This window comes from Melanerpes formicivorus, unplaced genomic scaffold (assembly GCF_026170545.1).
Source record: "Melanerpes formicivorus ecotype bairdi unplaced genomic scaffold, bMelFor1.0.p_v2 SCAF_35, whole genome shotgun sequence".
Classification (NCBI taxonomy): domain Eukaryota; kingdom Metazoa; phylum Chordata; class Aves; order Piciformes; family Picidae; genus Melanerpes; species Melanerpes formicivorus.
Genome location: NW_027142387.1, coordinates 6,900,218 through 6,918,687, shown reverse-complemented (window position 1 = coordinate 6,918,687; position 18,470 = coordinate 6,900,218). Strand labels below are relative to the sequence as shown.

The following is an 18,470-nucleotide window of genomic DNA, read 5'->3' as shown; positions in this document are numbered from 1 at the left end:
CTTCTCTGTGACATAGTCTGCCATTAAATAGTAATATCAAAATGCTTTACATAAACCCTATGTGAAGATACTTAAAACGGAAATAAGTATAAAACAATATCAATATAATTTATATTTACAAACTAAAGAAGCTTGATTTCATAGAATGGCTTAGGTTTGAAGGGACCTTAGAGATCTACTCTAACCTCCCTCCCATGGGGAGGGAAATTTAAGGAAAATAAATGTTAATTAAAGAAAAGAGACTAGAAAGCACTGTGGATGTACTTCACCTTGGCATGTTGAGGTCCCAGGCACAGAGCTGTGAGTTACTCCTGCTACAAGAAGCACTGCTGGGTGCTCCAGCAAGTGTGGTGCTGTGTAACCATCTGAAGAGCATGACACTATTAACATTTTTCTCAGTGTAAGTACAAGGCTGATTAAATGAATCCTAAAGTGTTTCTTTGATAAAATGCATAGTTTGAATCCCTGTGTTGTGTAGTATAAGGGCTCTCTTGTCATCCTTTAATCTTCCCTCAGCTTTCTTCATGTTGTCACTGTGCTTCTTGAAGGCTCTGTGTAAGCACTAGACACAGTGTTTGAACAGTCATCTGTGTCAAGGACAAAAATGAAATCTCCTTGCTCCTCCTTATCTTGCTATTTACCCACCACAGAGTAATTTTGGTTGGAAAAGCCATTCTTTAACTCTACCAAATCCAGGGCTAAACCATCAGCACCACATCTCTGCCTCTTTGAAACACCTCCAGGGATGGGGATTCAGCCAGCTCCCTGAGGAGCCTGTTCCAGTGCCTGACAACCCTCTCAGCGTTGCTATAATTTGTTTGCCAGTGTTTGTTTCTTCCTGCAGGCTGATGTCTGTGAACCCAAGTGCTGTGCCTCTTTGTTTCTAGTATTACTGTTTTTATAAGGAAGTGAAGATGCTAATCTGATAACATCTTTTAACCAGGGTTTGACACAAGTTCTCCCTCCCAAACAATTGTAAAAGAAACATGACTTACTGTGACCACTTTGCCCTTCCTGACATCTGAGAGCAATTCCTTCCCTCCACACTTTCAGTTGGCATGTAACTGTACAAACAGCTGATGTGTCTGTTCTTCATCATAAAGGAATAGGAACAAAAGAGCCCAAGCTGGGAGATGAGGAGGAGCTTTCTCAGGCCATTCTGCTGCTGGCGAAATGGAGTTTGTCAATTCCACAGCTGCCTTCTGTCTCCTGTAAACATTTGCTCCTCACCACACTTAAACCTTACACCTTCAGCTGCAGTGATCCAGCTCTTTTCAGGCTGTGTTCTGGCTGCCTGGGATGGAGACAACAATTTTTATTTTCAGAACTGTTTATTTGTTATGCCTGCAATCTAGGAAATCAGTTCCATGTGTCTTTATCTAAGCAAAGCATCTCTATAGAAGCAAAGCCATGCTCTTGGTTGTGTTACTTTCCCTACTTGGCTCAAAATACACTGCACCAGTCAAAGTAACTTCAGCAATGGCTGTGCCCTGTGTATGAGGTTTTGCCAGTGCAAATATATTTACCAGAGAATGCTCTTCATCTTAGAATCACAGAATCAGAGAAATGTTTCAGTTGGAAAAGACTTCTGAGATCATCTGGAACAGGCTGCCCAGAGAGGTTGTGCAGTCTCCTTCTCTGGAGACATTCAAAACCCACTTGGATGTGTGAGCTACTCCAGGTGATCCTGCTCTGACAGAGGGGTTGGACTTGATGATCTTTCAATGTCCCTTCCAATCCCTAACATTCTGTGATTGAGTCCAACCATCAACCTAATACCACCGTGGCCATCAAGCCATGATGCAAAGCGCTATGTCCACACATTTCTTGAACACCTCCAGGGATGGTGACTCCACCACCTCCCTGGGCAGCCTGTTCCAGTGCCTGACTACTCTTGCAGGAAAAAAATTCTTGCCAGTATCCAACCTTGGCCTCCCCTGGCACAGTTTCAAGCCATTTCCTCTCATTCTGTCACTCAATACTAGAGAGAATAGAACAAACCCCACCTCACCACATCCTCCTTTTAGGTAGCTTCATTGTGGCTATTGTTTTGTCAGCAGAAGTGTCTGCAAAAGTTCAAGCATTTAGTGTAAACTCAACTTATTTAGAAAAATGGGTGTCAAAAAGCTAACTGTCAGAAAGGTTTTACATATTCAAATCAAACACCACCGTTTTTTAAAGCTGAGGTTCCTCAACCCCAAAACCTGGTGTAGAAGGCATCTGGTCCCATTTGTTACTTGGCTTGTGGGAGTCTGGTGATCTGACTAATTTCTTTTTTTGTTTGTTTGTTTGTTTTTTTGCATGTTTTATTCTCAAAAGCTATGTTGTTAAGCTCTGCTGATGGCAATAATGGAACAGTTAACTGGACGACTAAGCGAGCCCACAGTTATATTATCAGCAGAATAAAGGCTGTTGAGAAGAATGGTGAGTTTAGGTTGTGAATTTAAATCCCACATTGGTTCAGTCAAGTCTGTTTTTAATATTCCTCTTGCTTTTCCAGCCACGTCCTTATTTTAGGGGTAAGGTGCTATTTTCAGGTAAGTAATCTGGGAAAATTTGCATTTCTTCAGTCTTTTAAACATCCACAGACTTGCTTGTCCTGTGTGAGTCTTCCCCAACTGCTCCTGCTCCTCTAGCTTTTCTTGAAGTAATGGCTGTGTTACACCTAATACTGCACTTCTTACCATGGCTGGTGCTTGGAGACACCTCTGCAGTTTGCTTAATAAAATAAATTCTCTGCAGCAATCCAAGAAAGTCTTTTCACTGATGTACATAAAAAGCATTCTTTGGTGTCATTTCTGTAAATGCACACAGCATATTGGAGCAAGTGTGCACTAGCTGAGAAAAGGCTTTGCTCTGACTGCCCAGCCAGGCAGGCAATCTGCATTGGCCCTCAATCAAGTGATTTCTGAAGTTGTGCTTCATCTTGCTCAAAACCAGTGGGGAGAGAAGCCACTGGAATTGCCCCCAGAAAAACCCTAGATGGATGTTTTTCTGAACATCATCAACATCCAGGCTTCAGCTAACATGGTAAATTGTCTGAAATCTCTGGAAATGGGAATCCTCTGGATCTGATGACAGTCTTGAGGCTGACAGAATCTTAGCTAAATTCCTGGCATTGCCCAAGTTCAACACCTGCAAGAAGAACAACTGGGACAGTTTTGGTATGTGTGTCAAAGAGAGTGATGTGTGTTTTCTAACCTTCAGTTCCCAATTACTTCTTTCCCAATCTCCAGAGCTTTTAACCTTTCCTAGAACCATTTTGGTTGGAAAAGACCTTTAAGATCATCAAGTCCAAGCATTCTCTAGCTCTTCCAAGTCTCAGGCTAAACCATGTTCCTCAGCATCACACCTCTGCATCTGAAACCTCCAGGAATGAGGATTCAACCCCATCACTGAGGAGCCCATTCCAGGCTTTGGGAACCCTTTCAGTCAAGAATTTTTTTCTAATACCCAACCTGAACCTCCCCTGGTGTAACTGTAAAGGGGTTGGGGGCAGATCCATTTCCTGTCGTCCTTTCTGCAGAAATTCATCCTGGGACCTACAGAAATTTCTCCAAAGGATCTGGAAACAAGAAAGAAGAAAACAATGCTGTTGAAGTAGCTGATATGCTGTCTTTTTTTTTTTCCTAGCAGGGATCTGTTGTGATCCTGTGTAGTGAAGATTTTTAATTCTACATGACCAGCTTTACAGAAACCTTTCACATTCCACAAGATTTTTATCTACCACAGGGAATTTGCCCAGGCAATTCACAGTCTGACAGTCTGGTGTTAGATTAGTAGTATCTGGAGGTTGGTTAAGTGTATTCAGTTTCATCCCTGGATCACCTAAGATTACACATTCATCTCCAGCCTCAGGTACTCTTAGCAGAATAATGGTGGGGTTTAAGAGCTTCTGAAAAGAACAGCATTTCACTGGTTTAATTATTGAAAAGCAGTGATGGCTGTTGTGGGCTGCAGACTTATCATTTTCTTTCTGATTTGGAAGGAACTTCATATTGGGAGAAGAGGGCTTCTCTAACAAGGGAGGTGAGGACTTGCAGATACTTGATCTCCATACTTGTGCCCTTTCAGTGTGCTTGTCATTATAAGATAAAATGGGTGGGTGGGTTTCTTTCCTGCTGAGAGGCAATTCTGGTTTTTCAACAAGGTCATTATTTTTTATATGCATGCAGTCCTTGGTGGTGTGTTTACTTCATAGTATCAGTCAGGGTTGGAAGGGACCACAAGGATCATCTAGTTCCAACCCCCCCTGCCATGGCCAGGGACACCCCACACTAGATCAGGCTGGCCAGAGCCTCGTCCAGCCTGGCCTTAAACACCTCCAGGGACGGGGCCTCGACCACGTCCCTGGACAACCCATTCCAGGGCTTCACCATGCTCATGGTGAAGAGCCTCCTCCTCACATCCAGCCTGATTCTCCCCGCCTCCAGCTTCATTCCATTCCTCCTAGTCCTATCACTACCTGAGATCCTGAGAAGTCCTTCCCCAGCCTTCCTGTAGGCCCCCTTCAGATACTGGAAGGTCACAATTAGGTCACCTTGAAATATCTCATGGCTAGCAGTGGGCAGACATTCAGGGGTGGCCATGGATTACCTTGGACAGATGGGGTTGGTTTTTTTCAGTAACTGCTGATCTTATTATCCTTCCTTTCTAAAACTGTTGCTTGTGGAGGAAATACACATTGAATTTCCACTGTTCTTGTTTGAAATGCATTCTCATTCTAGAGTCCAACGTCAGAATTGGAAAAAAGGAAATGTCTAGGTATTTTACACATTTTCAGCCAGCCCCCATATTTTTCTCAGCTTCTCTGCTTTATTTAGATTATAAATTACTTTCCCTGCTTTTCTTAAAAATAGTTGAAAGGAAATGAATGAGTTTCCTTGCTCCATTAGCAACTCATTCACAGAAATGAGCACAAAGGCTTTTTGGCTCATCACTTTGCTAATTTCGATTACACAAATAGCAATGTTACTCTACTTAAGGCTACATAATTGAAATTAAAGTAGGTAGTTTATTAACCATACAAAATTGTAATAAACTCTCTTAATTTTGGATCTATTTTAATTTTGGTTTCAAGGAAAAATGATTAGCCAGATACTCGGTTCAGATGTTCAAAGCAGCTTCCAAAAGTGGGGATTTGATCAATAATACATCCAGAGCTTGTGACTATTCTGCAATATCAGACTTGAAGAATGGGAAACAGGTAACTAAATGTAGAGCTCTACATTGTAGCTGTCTGTGTCTCCTCTCAGCTTGCCTCTGCAGTCAGTGGAGATCCAGTCTGTGTAGTTAGGAATCTAGGACATGATTCATCTCATTTACAGGAGAAATCAAATTAATCAAGGCCTAGAAGCGTCTGTTTCTTCTCCACTGACTATAAAAGGAGCCTGACTAACTCAGTGGTGGATGTTGTTTCTGTAGGCATCTAAAATTAGGTGAGATAGATTCCACCCGGAGTACGTGGTGCGAGGGATGGAATGTCTGTGATTAATGCCTAATTAGCAGTGGCTTTTTAAGCAGATCTCAAGTAAGAAGGTTGGTGTAATGAGAAGGCTGGAGAAATTATAGCAGGATTACAAAATTACATGAGCTTGATCCATATTTCACATGTATTTTGTTTACTGATTGAAGGGCTGAAATTAGCCCTTTATCTTCTAGGAGGTGTGGGGCTCGTTCCTTTGAATTTGTTATGACAACTGTAGTCTCTTTGAGTCACTTTTGCCTCTGACAGTAACCCCATGCTGCATGGCCCACAGTCTTTGTTCAGAGATGTGATTCCCAGAAGTTTCTTTCAGCTTAGCAAGCAAGGCAGGTAGCTGTGGGGCTCTGTACCTGTGACTTCTCTTTATTTACCGCTCATGTAACCCTCATCTATTGACAATCATTCTCAGCAATGTGATTAATTCCTTCAGGGCAGTGACTTAAAGTTGAATAGTGATGTGGGATGGTAATATGACCTAGAGTGTGTCCTGTTAAGACACCATGAGAAACATCTTTTATATCAATATTCTCCCTTTACACTTCAATTTGTTTTGCTTGTTGATAAAGCGGCTTCTTACCCATTTAGTGAGTCATAATGATCTTTGCATTAAGATGTATATATATTGTGTCACTGTATAGATATACACACACACACATACAGTACTGTCTCAAATATGTCATACCTAAAGAAGATTTACTTTAATCAACTAAATTTGTAATTGTGTTAAAAAACCCCAACATACTGCTTTTACATATGCTTGTGGTTCTACTTCAAGTTTCCTGTAGGGTTTTTAATTCTGAGTACTGTAAAATACAGCTTCATTTAGTTTGGAGTCAGTGGCTGGCCTTTAATTGCCCTTAACCTTTCGTTTTCTTCTTCAATAATGAGCTCTCTAAGTAGATTTTTAGGTGTCTGTTGTCTCAACCTGCTGGCCCAAGAAAGTCTGACTTTAAGAACTCAGAAATCCTCAGCTGAAGTGAATTTGCCTTTTCCTGTTCTGCACAAAGAGTGGAAACTCTGCCATTCCATTCTGTGAGCAATCAATACCATTGGTTGGTGAAGTTCCTTCTTATTTCTCATCTTTCTTATTTTTATGTAAAATATCAAGAAACCACAATTGTATCATCCACTGAATAAATCTTTGTTCATGTAATATTACAAATAAACAGCTATAAAATAACAGTAGCCTCCCTTGTTGGTTTTTGGTTTCTTTTACTGCAATCAAAACAGTTTGTGCAACTTCTGAGGTCCTATCACAGCCAGTTTTACAGTGCTGGAAGGATCCTGTTGGGCAAAGAGAGGCTTTGCTCTGTGTTCTCATCTTAAATCCACTCAACCTTTAAAAACTTATTAACAGGTCTCTAATATCCCTTGCTTTCCTGCTGCCAGATTGCCCACACTGCTATTGAAATGCATGCTGTTATTATCCAGAGCATGTCTCATTTTTGCCTTTTTCTGTCTTTTATCTTTCCTTCTGCTTTTCAGTGTACACAATTCTGTCCAAGGTGCACTCTGATCGGAATGTTTACCCTTCTGCTGGAGTTCTTTTTGTTCATGTTTTGGAGAGAGAGTACTTTAAGGGGGAATTTCCTCCTTACCCAAAGACTGGTATGGGATGCTAACATCTTCCATATTGTATAAAAATGTAATAAAATGTTGAAATGTCTGACTGCTTTGCATACCTTAGAGTTCAGCATGTAACTTAAAAAGAACACTTTACAGTGTCTATTGAAATGCCTTCAAAGGATATAAAATACATGGTCCTACAAGGTGGAAATGTTGTGGGTTGTGCAGAGATGCAAAATAATTGTGTATTGGGAAGAATGAGAAGGCATAACTAACACATCAGACAGCTGAGATTAGGGAGTACCTTTTCTTCACTTTCACATCAAATATGAAATCAAGGAAGTTTAATTTTGTCTGTTAAAAATGCCAGTTACCTGATCACTGTTTCAGATGCAGCAGGTATCAGGCTATGTGATGGACTGTGAAAGCAAGGAGTAAAATTGAGACAGCAAATATGAGACTATGTAATGATCATAGAATAATTTGGGTTGGAAGAGACCTTAAAGATCATCTAGTTCCAATCCCCCTGCCATGGGTAGGGACACCTCCTATTTGACCAGCTTGCTGAAGGCCCCATCCAACCTGCCTTTCAACACTTCTAGGCTTGAAGCCTCCACAGCTTCTCTGGGAAACCTATTCCAGAGCCTCACCACCCTCATGGGGAAGAAGTTCTTCCTGAGATGTAATCTCAATCTAGCTTTTTCTAGCTTTGAAATCTTTTATTTAAAACAAATGGATTGAGCCTTCTTCCTGTGTTTAGGAACAGCTCAGTGTTTAGTAAGGTAGTTTTCTAAGCATGGTCTTTTGGCAAACCTAAAGGATTGAAGACCTCCTGTATTTCTGACAGGGTGAAGGTTAGCAGCAGTGTTTCCTTTTGGACATGTTGAGAAGACCCTAACAGGAAGACAGAACAGGATTTTCTACTAGAAATGCAAAAATCAAGCTATGCAGTATTCTCTTGTAAATGATCTAATAGAATTTTTTCTTATCTAGGTGAAATAAGTAATGATCCCATAACATTTAATACCAACCTGATGGGTTACCCAGACAGACCTGGCTGGCTACGCTACATCCAGAGGACACCATACAGTGATGGAGTGCTTTATGGCTCACCAACTGTAGAAAATGTGGGCAAGCCAACTGTCATTGAGGTATTTGCTTTGGAAGGCTCACAAAGATGCATTTTGGCTTAGAGTACAAGGTTCAGAATTGGCAAAAAGCATTGCCTCTTGTTTTTTTAAACTTAATCACTGTTAAAAAAAGATTTTAGGCAGAGACAAGGACTTGTGACATGAAAATTTTCTCTTAGGTGCCACTGTGTCCTCTGAGAGAAAGGCAAGTCACAGTATCACAGTATCACAGTATAACTAAGGTTGGAAGAGACCTCGAGGATCATCGAGTCCAACCTGTAACCACAGACCTCATGACTAGACCATGGCACCAAGTGCCACGTCCAATCCCCTCTTGAACACCTCCAGGGACAGTGACTCCACCACCTCCCTGGGCAGCACATTCCAATGACAAACGACTCGCTCGGTGAAGAACTTTCTCCTCACCTCGAGTCTAAGCCTTCCCTGGCGCAGCTTGAGACTGTGTCCTCTTGTTCTGGTGCTGGTTGCCTGGGAGAAGAGACCAGCCCCTTCCTGGCTACAACCACCTTTCAGGTAGTTGTAGAGGGCAATGAGGTCACCCCTGAGCCTCCTCCTCTCCTGGCTAAACAATCCCAGCTCCCTCAGCCTCTCCTCATAGGGTTTGTGCTCAAGGCCTCTCCCCAGCCTTGTTGTCCTTGTCTGGACACATTCAAGTGTCTCGATGTCCTTCGTAAATTGAGGGGCCCAGAATCATCTTATGCTTCAAGGTAGAATTAGGAAATGGCAATAACCATTTAAACTGAATGTGCCTTGCTGAAATATCTTTAGATTCCTGCCCTTCATCTTTATAAGAGGTTTCCTTTCAGTAAATTATAAATACATTAAATCTGGATAAATATATTAAATCTGGATAAATAATTAAATTTACATTATGCACATATAAAAAAGTAATTATTATAAGATAGAGATGTTAGAAAATATTAACTGTATTATATAAATAGTATAATATAAATGTGTTAAAAATAATAAGTATTAAAATATAATTAATATAAAATAGTAATAAAATTATTACTATATTAAGAGAAAATATAATAAACATAAAATGTTTAACTGTAATAACAGTTGCATTCAAAATCTGAATTTTATTAATAATCTGAATTTTAAGCTTTGCAGCATTCTTCCCTCAATGTGAGGCAGACTTTTCCCCAGTGTCCACTCAGCAATCAGGTTTTTAGGGTTGCTTTGTTGTGCTCTTAGAAACTAAATTATTTTTCATCAGCTATTAATTGGTTCATAATTGTTTATTGGTAGACTGAATTTTAGTTAGCATTTCCATGTATTGAACCCTGTTCTAGTAAGTGTAAAAATGACAAGCCCCACTACTTCATTTTTGGTAATAAGCTGTCTGAATGTTTCAAAGCACCGATTATTCACTGAGCAGCACCGGGAAGGCAAAAAGGGCTGTGTGTTGTGCCACGCACTGTGGGTCACAGCGTTGGAAGAATCTGCTTTTTAACTTCTTGTGCCCATTTTGCTGCCTCAGCAGCACATTTGTCTTAAACCCTTGATGACTTTCTTTTTTTCTAAACTGCCTTTGGTGTAGTTGTTCCTCCTCAAGAATGACATCTCTAAAGGTTAAGTTATACTGGAGATAATTTTCACCCATGCTTCCTTCTGTATCCATGATGCAGTTTTGATGTCAGCAGAACTACTCCCATCTGTAAAATGATTTATGTGCTGAAGTACTTGCAGACTCAGCTTTCTGAAGAGGAAACTTCTTACTTGAAATTGCCCCTTTTTAAGCTGGCATGTGCCTTTAGATGCTAGGATCTGCATCAAGACCTCCATTTAAGTCTTGACCCCAAGCCTGTATTTGAACTAAACCTTGCCTGGCATGTAAATTAATTGACTGCAGTCCCCTCTCATCTGTGGCTTTTAAATTAATTCTGTAGCATATGAGGAGGGCAGATTGCATTTGATCCACTCCCTAGTGCCACCTGAGAGGAGTGATTGCATGTTCCTGCCTTCAGTATAACTTTCATCGTGTTGTTTTGGGGGTGATGACATGGTAAGGTCAATTAATTGGAGGAGAGCTCAGAATGAGAAGAGCCCTGCAGTAGAGCATGTAATCTTCTTGAGCTCACACTCCTCTAAAAGCTGTGCAGAGATGGTTTGTGATGAATATTCAGTACAGAGGCGGGTCTGCCACTGTCACTTGGGCGGGTGCGCAGTCCGCACTGGCAGCTCTCACTGCTGGAGTGCAGCTGCAGAGTGGGTGCTGTTGTGTTCTGTGCAGAGAGCTGGCTTTTCTAGGTATTAATGTTCAAACTACTGTTAAAACAATCCTGTGAAAAAATAGCAGTATTGAGGAGTTAAAAATCTCCTCACTTTATTTTCTATTAGTTTTATAATGAAATTGTTACATGGTATAGGATGTATCAGGTAAGCTTTTCTTTTGCACTGGAGGGAACCTGCAGAAGATACTCAGAGCATTTCTCCTTTTGATTCCAATCTGGACATGCAGCATCTCTGACTTTTCTTTGTTTAATAATCAGTGTCACTATGCTTTGTGGCTTTGTTTGCTGAGAAGCAGCATGGTTATGTACCTATTGCCATTCCTCTGCCCCTCCCTTGTCCCTGAAGTGAATGAACTGAAGATGGAAATTAAGGAGAAATGTAATCTGTTTCAGATTGTTTCATGAAGGAAGCAAGCATTCAAAAGGTGATAAACACTGCTAAATAATCAATTGAATTTTCACTGATGTTTCATTTTTGCATTGTTGCTTTGCAATCAGATCTTTTGGTTGGTTTGTCTCTAGATCACGGCGTATAACAGGCGGACTTTTGAGACAGCGAGACATAATTTGATCATTAATATCATGTCAGCAGAAGGTATGTACGGAAAATCAGAGCAGCAGTTGCCTTGGAAAGAGCCCCTTTAAGATCACCATACCCATCCATTCTCTACCTCTACCAAGGCCCTCAGCACCACCATCTGTGCCTCTTCGAAACACTTCCAGGGATGGAGAGTCAGCCACCTCCCTAGGGAGCCTATTCATGGTTTCAGAACCCTTCCAGTGAAGAAGTTTCTTATATCTAATCTAAACCTCCCCTGGTACAACTTGAGGCCATTTCCTGTGGCTCTATCACTTGTTATCAGGGAGAAGAGACCAATATTCACCCAGCTTCAACCTCTTTTCAGGGAGCTGTGGAGAGCTAGGTGGTCTCTCCTCAGCCTCCTTTTCTCCAGAAGGAAAAATAGCTTGTTGTGCTTTGAACTGAATAGGGAAAACATTTTATGGGTTCTTACTCTTTTAAGATTAAAAAGTTAATGTAAACCAGTTGTGTAACGTTCAAGCTGCATGCAGGAGCTCAAAGGGGATGTAATGGTTCTCCCTCTTGATTCAATTTATTTTTAATCTAAATTGCTTATGTCAGCTAAGACTATTATTACTTTATAAATATAAGCTAGTTTACTTTTTCTATAATTTTTTTTTCCTCTTCAGATGGACATTAGAGGAAAGATTTTACTCTCTTTCTGTGTGTTGTTTAGTTTGCTTACTTCTGTATGTTCTTTATGCAGAGATCAATTCATAAATTCATAGAATAGTTTGGGTTGGAAGGCAGCAGCTCACAGGCAGGGAGACCTTCCAGTAGGCCAGTTTGCTCAAGGCCTCATCCAGCCTGGCCTTGAACACCTCCAGGGAAGGGGCATCCACAGCCTCCCTGAGCAACCTGTTCCAGTGTCTCACCACCTTCACTGTAAAGAATTTCTTCCTAATCTCCAGTCTAAATCTGCCCTCTTCCAGCTTCAATCCATTCCCTCTCCTCCTATCACTACAAGCCCTTGTGAAAAGTCCCTCTCTAGCTTTCTTGTAGGCTCCCTTCAGGTACTAGCTGGTTAGTGTGAGGTCTCCCTGGGGCCTGAATAATTGTACAGGCAGATTCAGAAAACAAGAGACTCTGCCACCCAGGGACATTTCAGCTGAAACCCCCTTGAATATTTTACATCCTCAGAAGGAGTTTTTCCTATTTCTATATACACATAGTGTGGAGTGTTGCAGGTTGCAACCCCTTGTCAGTTTGGAGCCCCAAATTAGCACGAGTGTAATTTTATCTGTTTAATGAAGGTTTCCAGCTGAGACACTTTTCCTGTAGTCCACTCCTCTATTTCCCAGCCAATATTTTTCAGCTTTTTCAGTAGGGCTGTTGAAACAAACATGAGCACATCAGATTCAAACGGAGCTAGTTCACATGGAAGACTTAGAGAGGTGTTTCAGCCTCAGTGGGGTATTGTGTTAATGACTTTCAACTCTGTCATGGAATCTTTAAGGCAAAACTCCTCCTTTTCCCTCCCAATTAGATTTCCCTTTGCCCTATCAAGCGGAGTTCTTCATCAGGAATATGAACGTAGAAGAAATGCTGGCAAGTGAAGTTCTTGGGGACTTCCTTGGAGCAGTGAAAAACGTGTGGCAGCCAGAGCGCCTGAATGCTATAAACATTACTTCAGCCTTGGACAGGGGAGGGAGAGTTCCACTTCCTATTAATGACATGAAGGAGGGGTAAGCACATCTCTCGGTCTTTACTCTCTTCTTTCCTTGCTGAAAAGCTTCCTGGTTTTTGGGTGTTCTAGACACTTTGCAGTTGCTCTTTTGTATTTTGGAAAATCAGATTGCTGTTAGATCTGAAAAGTTTCCTGATGGCCTGGGCCTGTTGTACCCTGGGTCTGTCATGGTTGATAACCATTTCAAAAGGCAACACTTTCTCTGTATTGATTTTACAGTGAAAATTATGGAATGGTTTGGGTTGGAAGGGACCTTAAAGATCATCCGTTTCCAACTCCCTGCCATAGGCAGGGACACCTCCTACTAGACCAGCTTCTTCTAGGCCCCAGCCAACCTGTCTTAGAACACTGCCAGGCTTGCAGCCTTCACAGCTTCTCTGGGCAAGGTCCCTTCTAAGCCAAACCATTGTCTGGGTTTCTGTCCTGTAATGCTAAATGAAGTGTTTACATTCAGCCTTCAGTATTCTGCCAAGTTTGTAGGCAGTGGCATAGCTACAGCGTGGAACCTTTTAAGAGAAGCTGGGGCTTTGTCAGGTTGCTGTTAGAATTAGGTCCTTGTGAATTTAATTTGAAAATATGGGAAGAAACTGTCTAAAAATTCTGTGCTGAGCAAGACTGAAGGTTTCCTTAGGACAGAATTAAACTTTTAACAATTTCTACAAGTAGTCCCAATTTAAGTGAGTACTGCAAAAGTGAGGAACCAGCACTTGGAGCTCTGATGGTAAGCAAACATGTACACTATGCAGAAAACAGAATACCTCGGAGTAAGGAGCTAGAAAAACAATTTTGATTTGATTTGGTTATTTATGTTCTTAAAATACACTACCAAGAAAAAGGATTTTAATCTTTGAAGCAGAGCAGAATCTTATTGTGAGCACTAAGGTTTGGTGGAGTACATCAGTGGAGAGCTGTCCTGACTGTCACTCATCTCTCCACAGTGTCTATGTTATGGTTGGGGCAGATGTTCCATTCTCTTCCTGCTTACGGGAAGTTGAAAACCCCCAGAACCAGCTGAGGTGCAGTCAAGAGATGGAGCCTGTCATAACCTGTGATAAAAAATTCCGTACTCAGTTCCATATTGACTGGTGCAAAATCTCTCTGGTGAGTTACTTTCTTCTTGCATTAAAATGGTGTTTGTAGGAGCTCAGTATTTTATGCCAGACATGATTTAGGCCCATTTAGAGTTAATAGCAAGAATTAAATTGCTTGCACTGGACTCCCTTAGGACTGCTCCAGCTGTGACCTTCCCACTCAGCTTGGTGTGCCAGGAGCTTGATCTCACTTCATCTTTACTGCTGCAGTGCTAAGAAGAAAGTGTGAAATGAGACCCAAGAAAGCTCAAGCAACTGTAACTGATGTGTCAGGTGCCTGCTGGGTTCACCATGAGCAGGTTTATGGGGAAGGACTTTCACAGGAAAGAGGAGCCTTGCCTTGCTCCGGCGCTCACTTCTAGCTGTGAAATGTTTTCTGTTAGGGTAGAAGTTGGTCTTGGGTGCTTTTCCTGAATTTGACTTTAAGGTTAACAACTCCTAACTGCTGGCAGCCACATAGAATGCACAAAGACTTTTTTTGTGCAGTGCTTTGGGTTTGAGATTCAGCGCCCAGGTGAAACCTGGTGTACCTAACACCAAAGTTACCATGGGAGTTAATGAGTGGAGAATACTTCAATTCTTTTTTGTCACACTGTCTTGCACTTAAATATATCAATCTGTATGTCTTTGAAGCTGAACAAAGCATTATTTCTAGTGTTCCATGGAAGCCTGTTCATCCATTGCAGAAGTTTTAATGCACCATTTTATGACTTAAAGTGTAAATTATCAAGAAATGACCATCAGCTGCCAGATTTCTCAGTGAACAGTGGCAGGCAAAAGGTCAAGAATGGAGGCAAATGTGATTTCTTTTCATTAATGATCTGGAGAGAGTTTGAAAGCCAACACTGGTAAAATTAAAAAGTAATATCTAATTGGAGATACCAAGGAAATGAAGGAGGGAAATTGAAAAGTCATGTTGGAAAAGCAATTAAATGCAATATGAAAGTCAGCAGCAAAAATAAAAGGTTGTGTTACTTGGAACATTAGATACAGACATTAAAAAATCAGATCTAGAATTACTTGTGACCAGGAATGCAGCCTCTGGAGCTTAGTTGAGTGAGGACATAGAAAAAGCCTTAGAACTCAGGCTCTGATCAACTGAATGCACATCTCCAAGACTGGCAGTGTTCAAAGGCAGGTTGAATAGGACCTAGAGGAAGCTGGTCTAGCATGAGGTGTCCCTGTCCATTGCATGGGGTAGGAATTACATAATCCTGAAGGTCCCTTCCAAGCCAATCTGTACTTTGATTCTATGATCTCCTGATAGGGTGCAGCCTGCACTGGGTGAGTGGAGGAGGCAGCAGAACCGCTCAGTCCTGAGCAGGCTGGTTCATGCCTCTTGGATTTTATGAGCACTGGATGTGAAGCTCAGTAGGAAGGAGGAAGAAAATTGTAGCTACTTCACTCTCCACCTCTACTACCTCCATACAAGAGAAGGCAGTACTGTTGTTTAGGAAGACTAGTAAGAAATGGATTAATAAATCAAAAAGAAATCACATCAAAGAATGAGTTTGTAATAAAAATGTTATTGAATGTTTACTCCAATAATATTGGTGTGAGAGATCCCTAAAATGAATCACAGAATGGTTTGGGTTGGAAAAGACCTTTAAGATCATCCAGTCCAACCATTCTCTAACTCTGCTAAGGCTGGGGCTAAACCATGGCCCTCAGCACCACCTCTCTACATCTCTGAAACACTTCTAAGAGATGGGGATTCGGCCACCTCCTTGGGCAACCTGTGCCAGGCTTTGAGAACCCTTGCAGTGAATACATTTCTTGTTATCTCCTCTCCTGGTGCAACTCTAGTCCTGTCATTTTTCACTAGGGTCAAGAGACCACCCCCCACCTGGCTCTAGCATTCTTTCAGGGAGTTGTAGAGAGCCAGGAAGTCTCCCCCTCAGCCTCCCTTTCTCCACATTAAACAACCCCAGTTCCCTCGGCTGCTCCTCACCAGACCTGTTCTCCAGACCCTTCACCAGCTTCTTTGCCCTTGTCTGGACCCACTCCAGCACCTTACCTGTAGTGAGGGGCCCAAAACTGAACTCAGTACTCAAGGTGTGGCCTCCACAGGGGGACAAGCACATTCCTGGTCCTGCTGGCCACACTATTGCTGATAGAGACCTGGATGCTTTAGCCTTCTTGTCACCTGGACACACATTGGCTCATCTTCAGCCATACATCAATCTGTAAAATCAGAGTATCTCTGGCAGGCACAGAACAAAGTAAGATACTAGAATATCACTTATAGCATGGATCAGAAGTTTTCAATTAAATAGAAGGTTTCAGGGTTTGGATGAAACTTTAGAAGTTGTCAGATGTGTGCTATGGACTTTGTAGATGCTCCTGCTGGTTACACACTGCCTGCTTTCACATTCTGTTATTTTATTAATTATCTTTATTTTTTCTTCTGTTTTTTTTTCTTCTGGGTACCAGGTTGACAACACAAAACAAGTTTCCACCTTTCAGGAAGTGATCCGTGGAGAGGGGATACTGCCTGATGGTGGAGAATACAAGCCACCATCTGACACCCTGAAAAGCAGAGACTATTACTCGGACTTCCTAATCACACTGGCAGTGCCCTCGGCAATAGCACTGGTGCTCTTTCTAATCCTTGCCTATATCATGTGCTGCCGACGGGAAGGAGTGTGAGTACCTTCACACACTGATACCTGCAGGGCTCTCTAAGGTGATGATGTTTGTTAGGATAATTCCATTCAGTTCATTAAAAACATTTAAAATGAACCAAAAGCTATCAGCTTCAAATAGTGACCTGTCCCTCATGGAAGCACACGTGGTAACTGCCAGGAGAAGGGATGTAGGGCCTTTAACTGTTGTAGCTGAAAGGGTTAAACACCTCAGCATACACACAAAATGCCCCAAACACTTAAAATGCTAATAAAGGATCGTGGACTCAGGGAATTAATAAGTAATCTCTAAAATGCTAACTTGTCTAAAATAAGCCTGGTTGAGGAAACGACCTGAAGTTAGCCTTACTATAAACCACCTAAAAGCAAAGCAGCAAGTAACGCAACTCCTGCCATTTCTTACACCAACTACAGTTCCATTTTGTCACAGAATTTATTTGAGCCAGAAGCTTGCTCTTTAACCTGCATTTCCATCTCTGTGTGTGTGTCTGTGTGCGTGTGTCTCTCATCAGCACACCTTTACGTGCGTCCATCCAGGCCTCACCATAAAGCCAGCTGCAAATGCTGCCAAGTTGGCGTTTGGCAAGAACCTTGTCAGCATTTGTGCATCACCAACTATTCCTCACCACCAGAGAGATTTAATGTTCCAACTATCAATGCTATTATTTAATTCATAAATTTTGTTTTGTTTTTAGGGAAAAGAGAAACATGCAAACACCAGAGTAAGTGTCTTCTTTCCTGTTATTTTTCTTTTACCATTTAATTTTCATTCTCGGTAGCTTGTCATGCTTCATACATGTGTGTCATAATCTTCTCTCATTCTCTCTAATCCATGGTTTAATTCATCAATGTGAAAGCTGCTTTTAAATCAGAGTCTTGGCAAGGATAGAAGACCAGAATAAAAAGGGTTTGAAATTAATGACTCTCAATTCAAGATAAAATAGTGCTATTAGAAGAAAGACATTAATAGCTCATTTAAACTCCTGGTTACTGGAACTTTCCAGCCTCTATCTTAAAGGCAGTGGAGAGGAAAGGAAGTATCCTAGAAGTTATCCAGTGCCTGTGCTATGGAGTGGTTTAAAATTAACCTGTGAGCTTTTATGAATCTCCCACAAGAATCAGGAGTTAACCAAACCGTTTAACTGCACCAAATAAATGCACAGGTTTGGGTCCTATGAAAAGTCCTTATCCAGACAGCAAATTCTTAATACAATAATTACTGCCTTAAAATGAAATAAATCCAATATTTATTAACTATTTATTAACTTAACTATGTAAAGTTACTATGGAGTCTGTAGCATGCCTCAGGGTCCTTGTAATTTTTAAGACAAGTAATACTTGTTCGAGGTTATCCATTCTGATGGACCACTTCAAACATGTGTTTAATTTCTTCTTGCCACAGCATCCAGTTGGTCCACCACAGTGCTATACAGAAATCAACCAAAGAGCTCCGTGACATGTCTAAGAACAGAGAGATAGCCTGGCCTCTTTCGACACTCCCTGTGTTCCACCCAGTCACCGGTGAGATTGTGCCTCCCCTTCACACGGACAGCTATGACAACACCAGTATGCCACTGATGCAGACGCAGCAGTAAGTACTCAGATTTTCTCCCTGGGTTGCACCGCTTAATCCCAGTGCCTGTGTTTATCATGGTGGTGTCAGCAGTGGCTCTAGCTGAGGAGTGCTCTGAGGTCTGCAATTCAATGAGGAATGTAAATGTCAAAAGCAAATGAAATGACTTGGCAAGGAGGAGATGTTTCTGCATGCTTTGGAGCAAACCTGCTGCTGACAGAGGAATTGATTGAACTGCTCTATTTTACACACCCTGCCTCTAAAGCCATGCCTTTGGATTTCTGGTACAAAACTAGCAGTGGGCCTGGGGATAGTTCCATAGAGAGAATCCAGTCTTTGTCAGTAGTTAGTGGTGTGCCTGTCACAGGTGGGTGATGTCTTGAATGGTGTCACTGAACAGGGACATGTCCAGTTACACAATGAGCCCTCCACCATTTCCACTGCTGCCAGCCTCT

At 41.6% G+C, this 18,470-nt stretch overlaps 1 protein-coding gene across 7 annotated transcripts in view; it reads left to right on the top strand.

Annotated features, from left to right (window-relative positions):
• Positions 1-18,470, top strand: part of SGCE (sarcoglycan epsilon) — a 29,873-nt gene that overhangs the window by 4,823 nt on the left and 6,580 nt on the right. For 3 of the 7 annotated variants that reach the window (XM_068157036.1, XM_068157033.1, XM_068157037.1), the window contains exons 2-9: positions 6,971-7,093; positions 8,045-8,202; positions 10,962-11,034; positions 12,506-12,704; positions 13,645-13,807; positions 16,231-16,442; positions 17,138-17,164; positions 17,845-18,033. In XM_068157036.1, the coding sequence (XP_068013137.1) occupies positions 6,971-7,093; positions 8,045-8,202; positions 10,962-11,034; positions 12,506-12,704; positions 13,645-13,807; positions 16,231-16,442; positions 17,138-17,164; positions 17,845-18,033 (1,144 nt within the window). Of the gene's footprint in view, positions 1-2,319; positions 2,425-6,970; positions 7,094-8,044; positions 8,203-10,961; positions 11,035-12,505; positions 12,705-13,644; positions 13,808-16,230; positions 16,443-17,137; positions 17,165-17,844; positions 18,034-18,470 lie in introns of all 7 variants that reach the window. The other 4 variants (XM_068157039.1, XM_068157034.1, XM_068157038.1 and 1 more) reach the window with 4 other exon arrangements.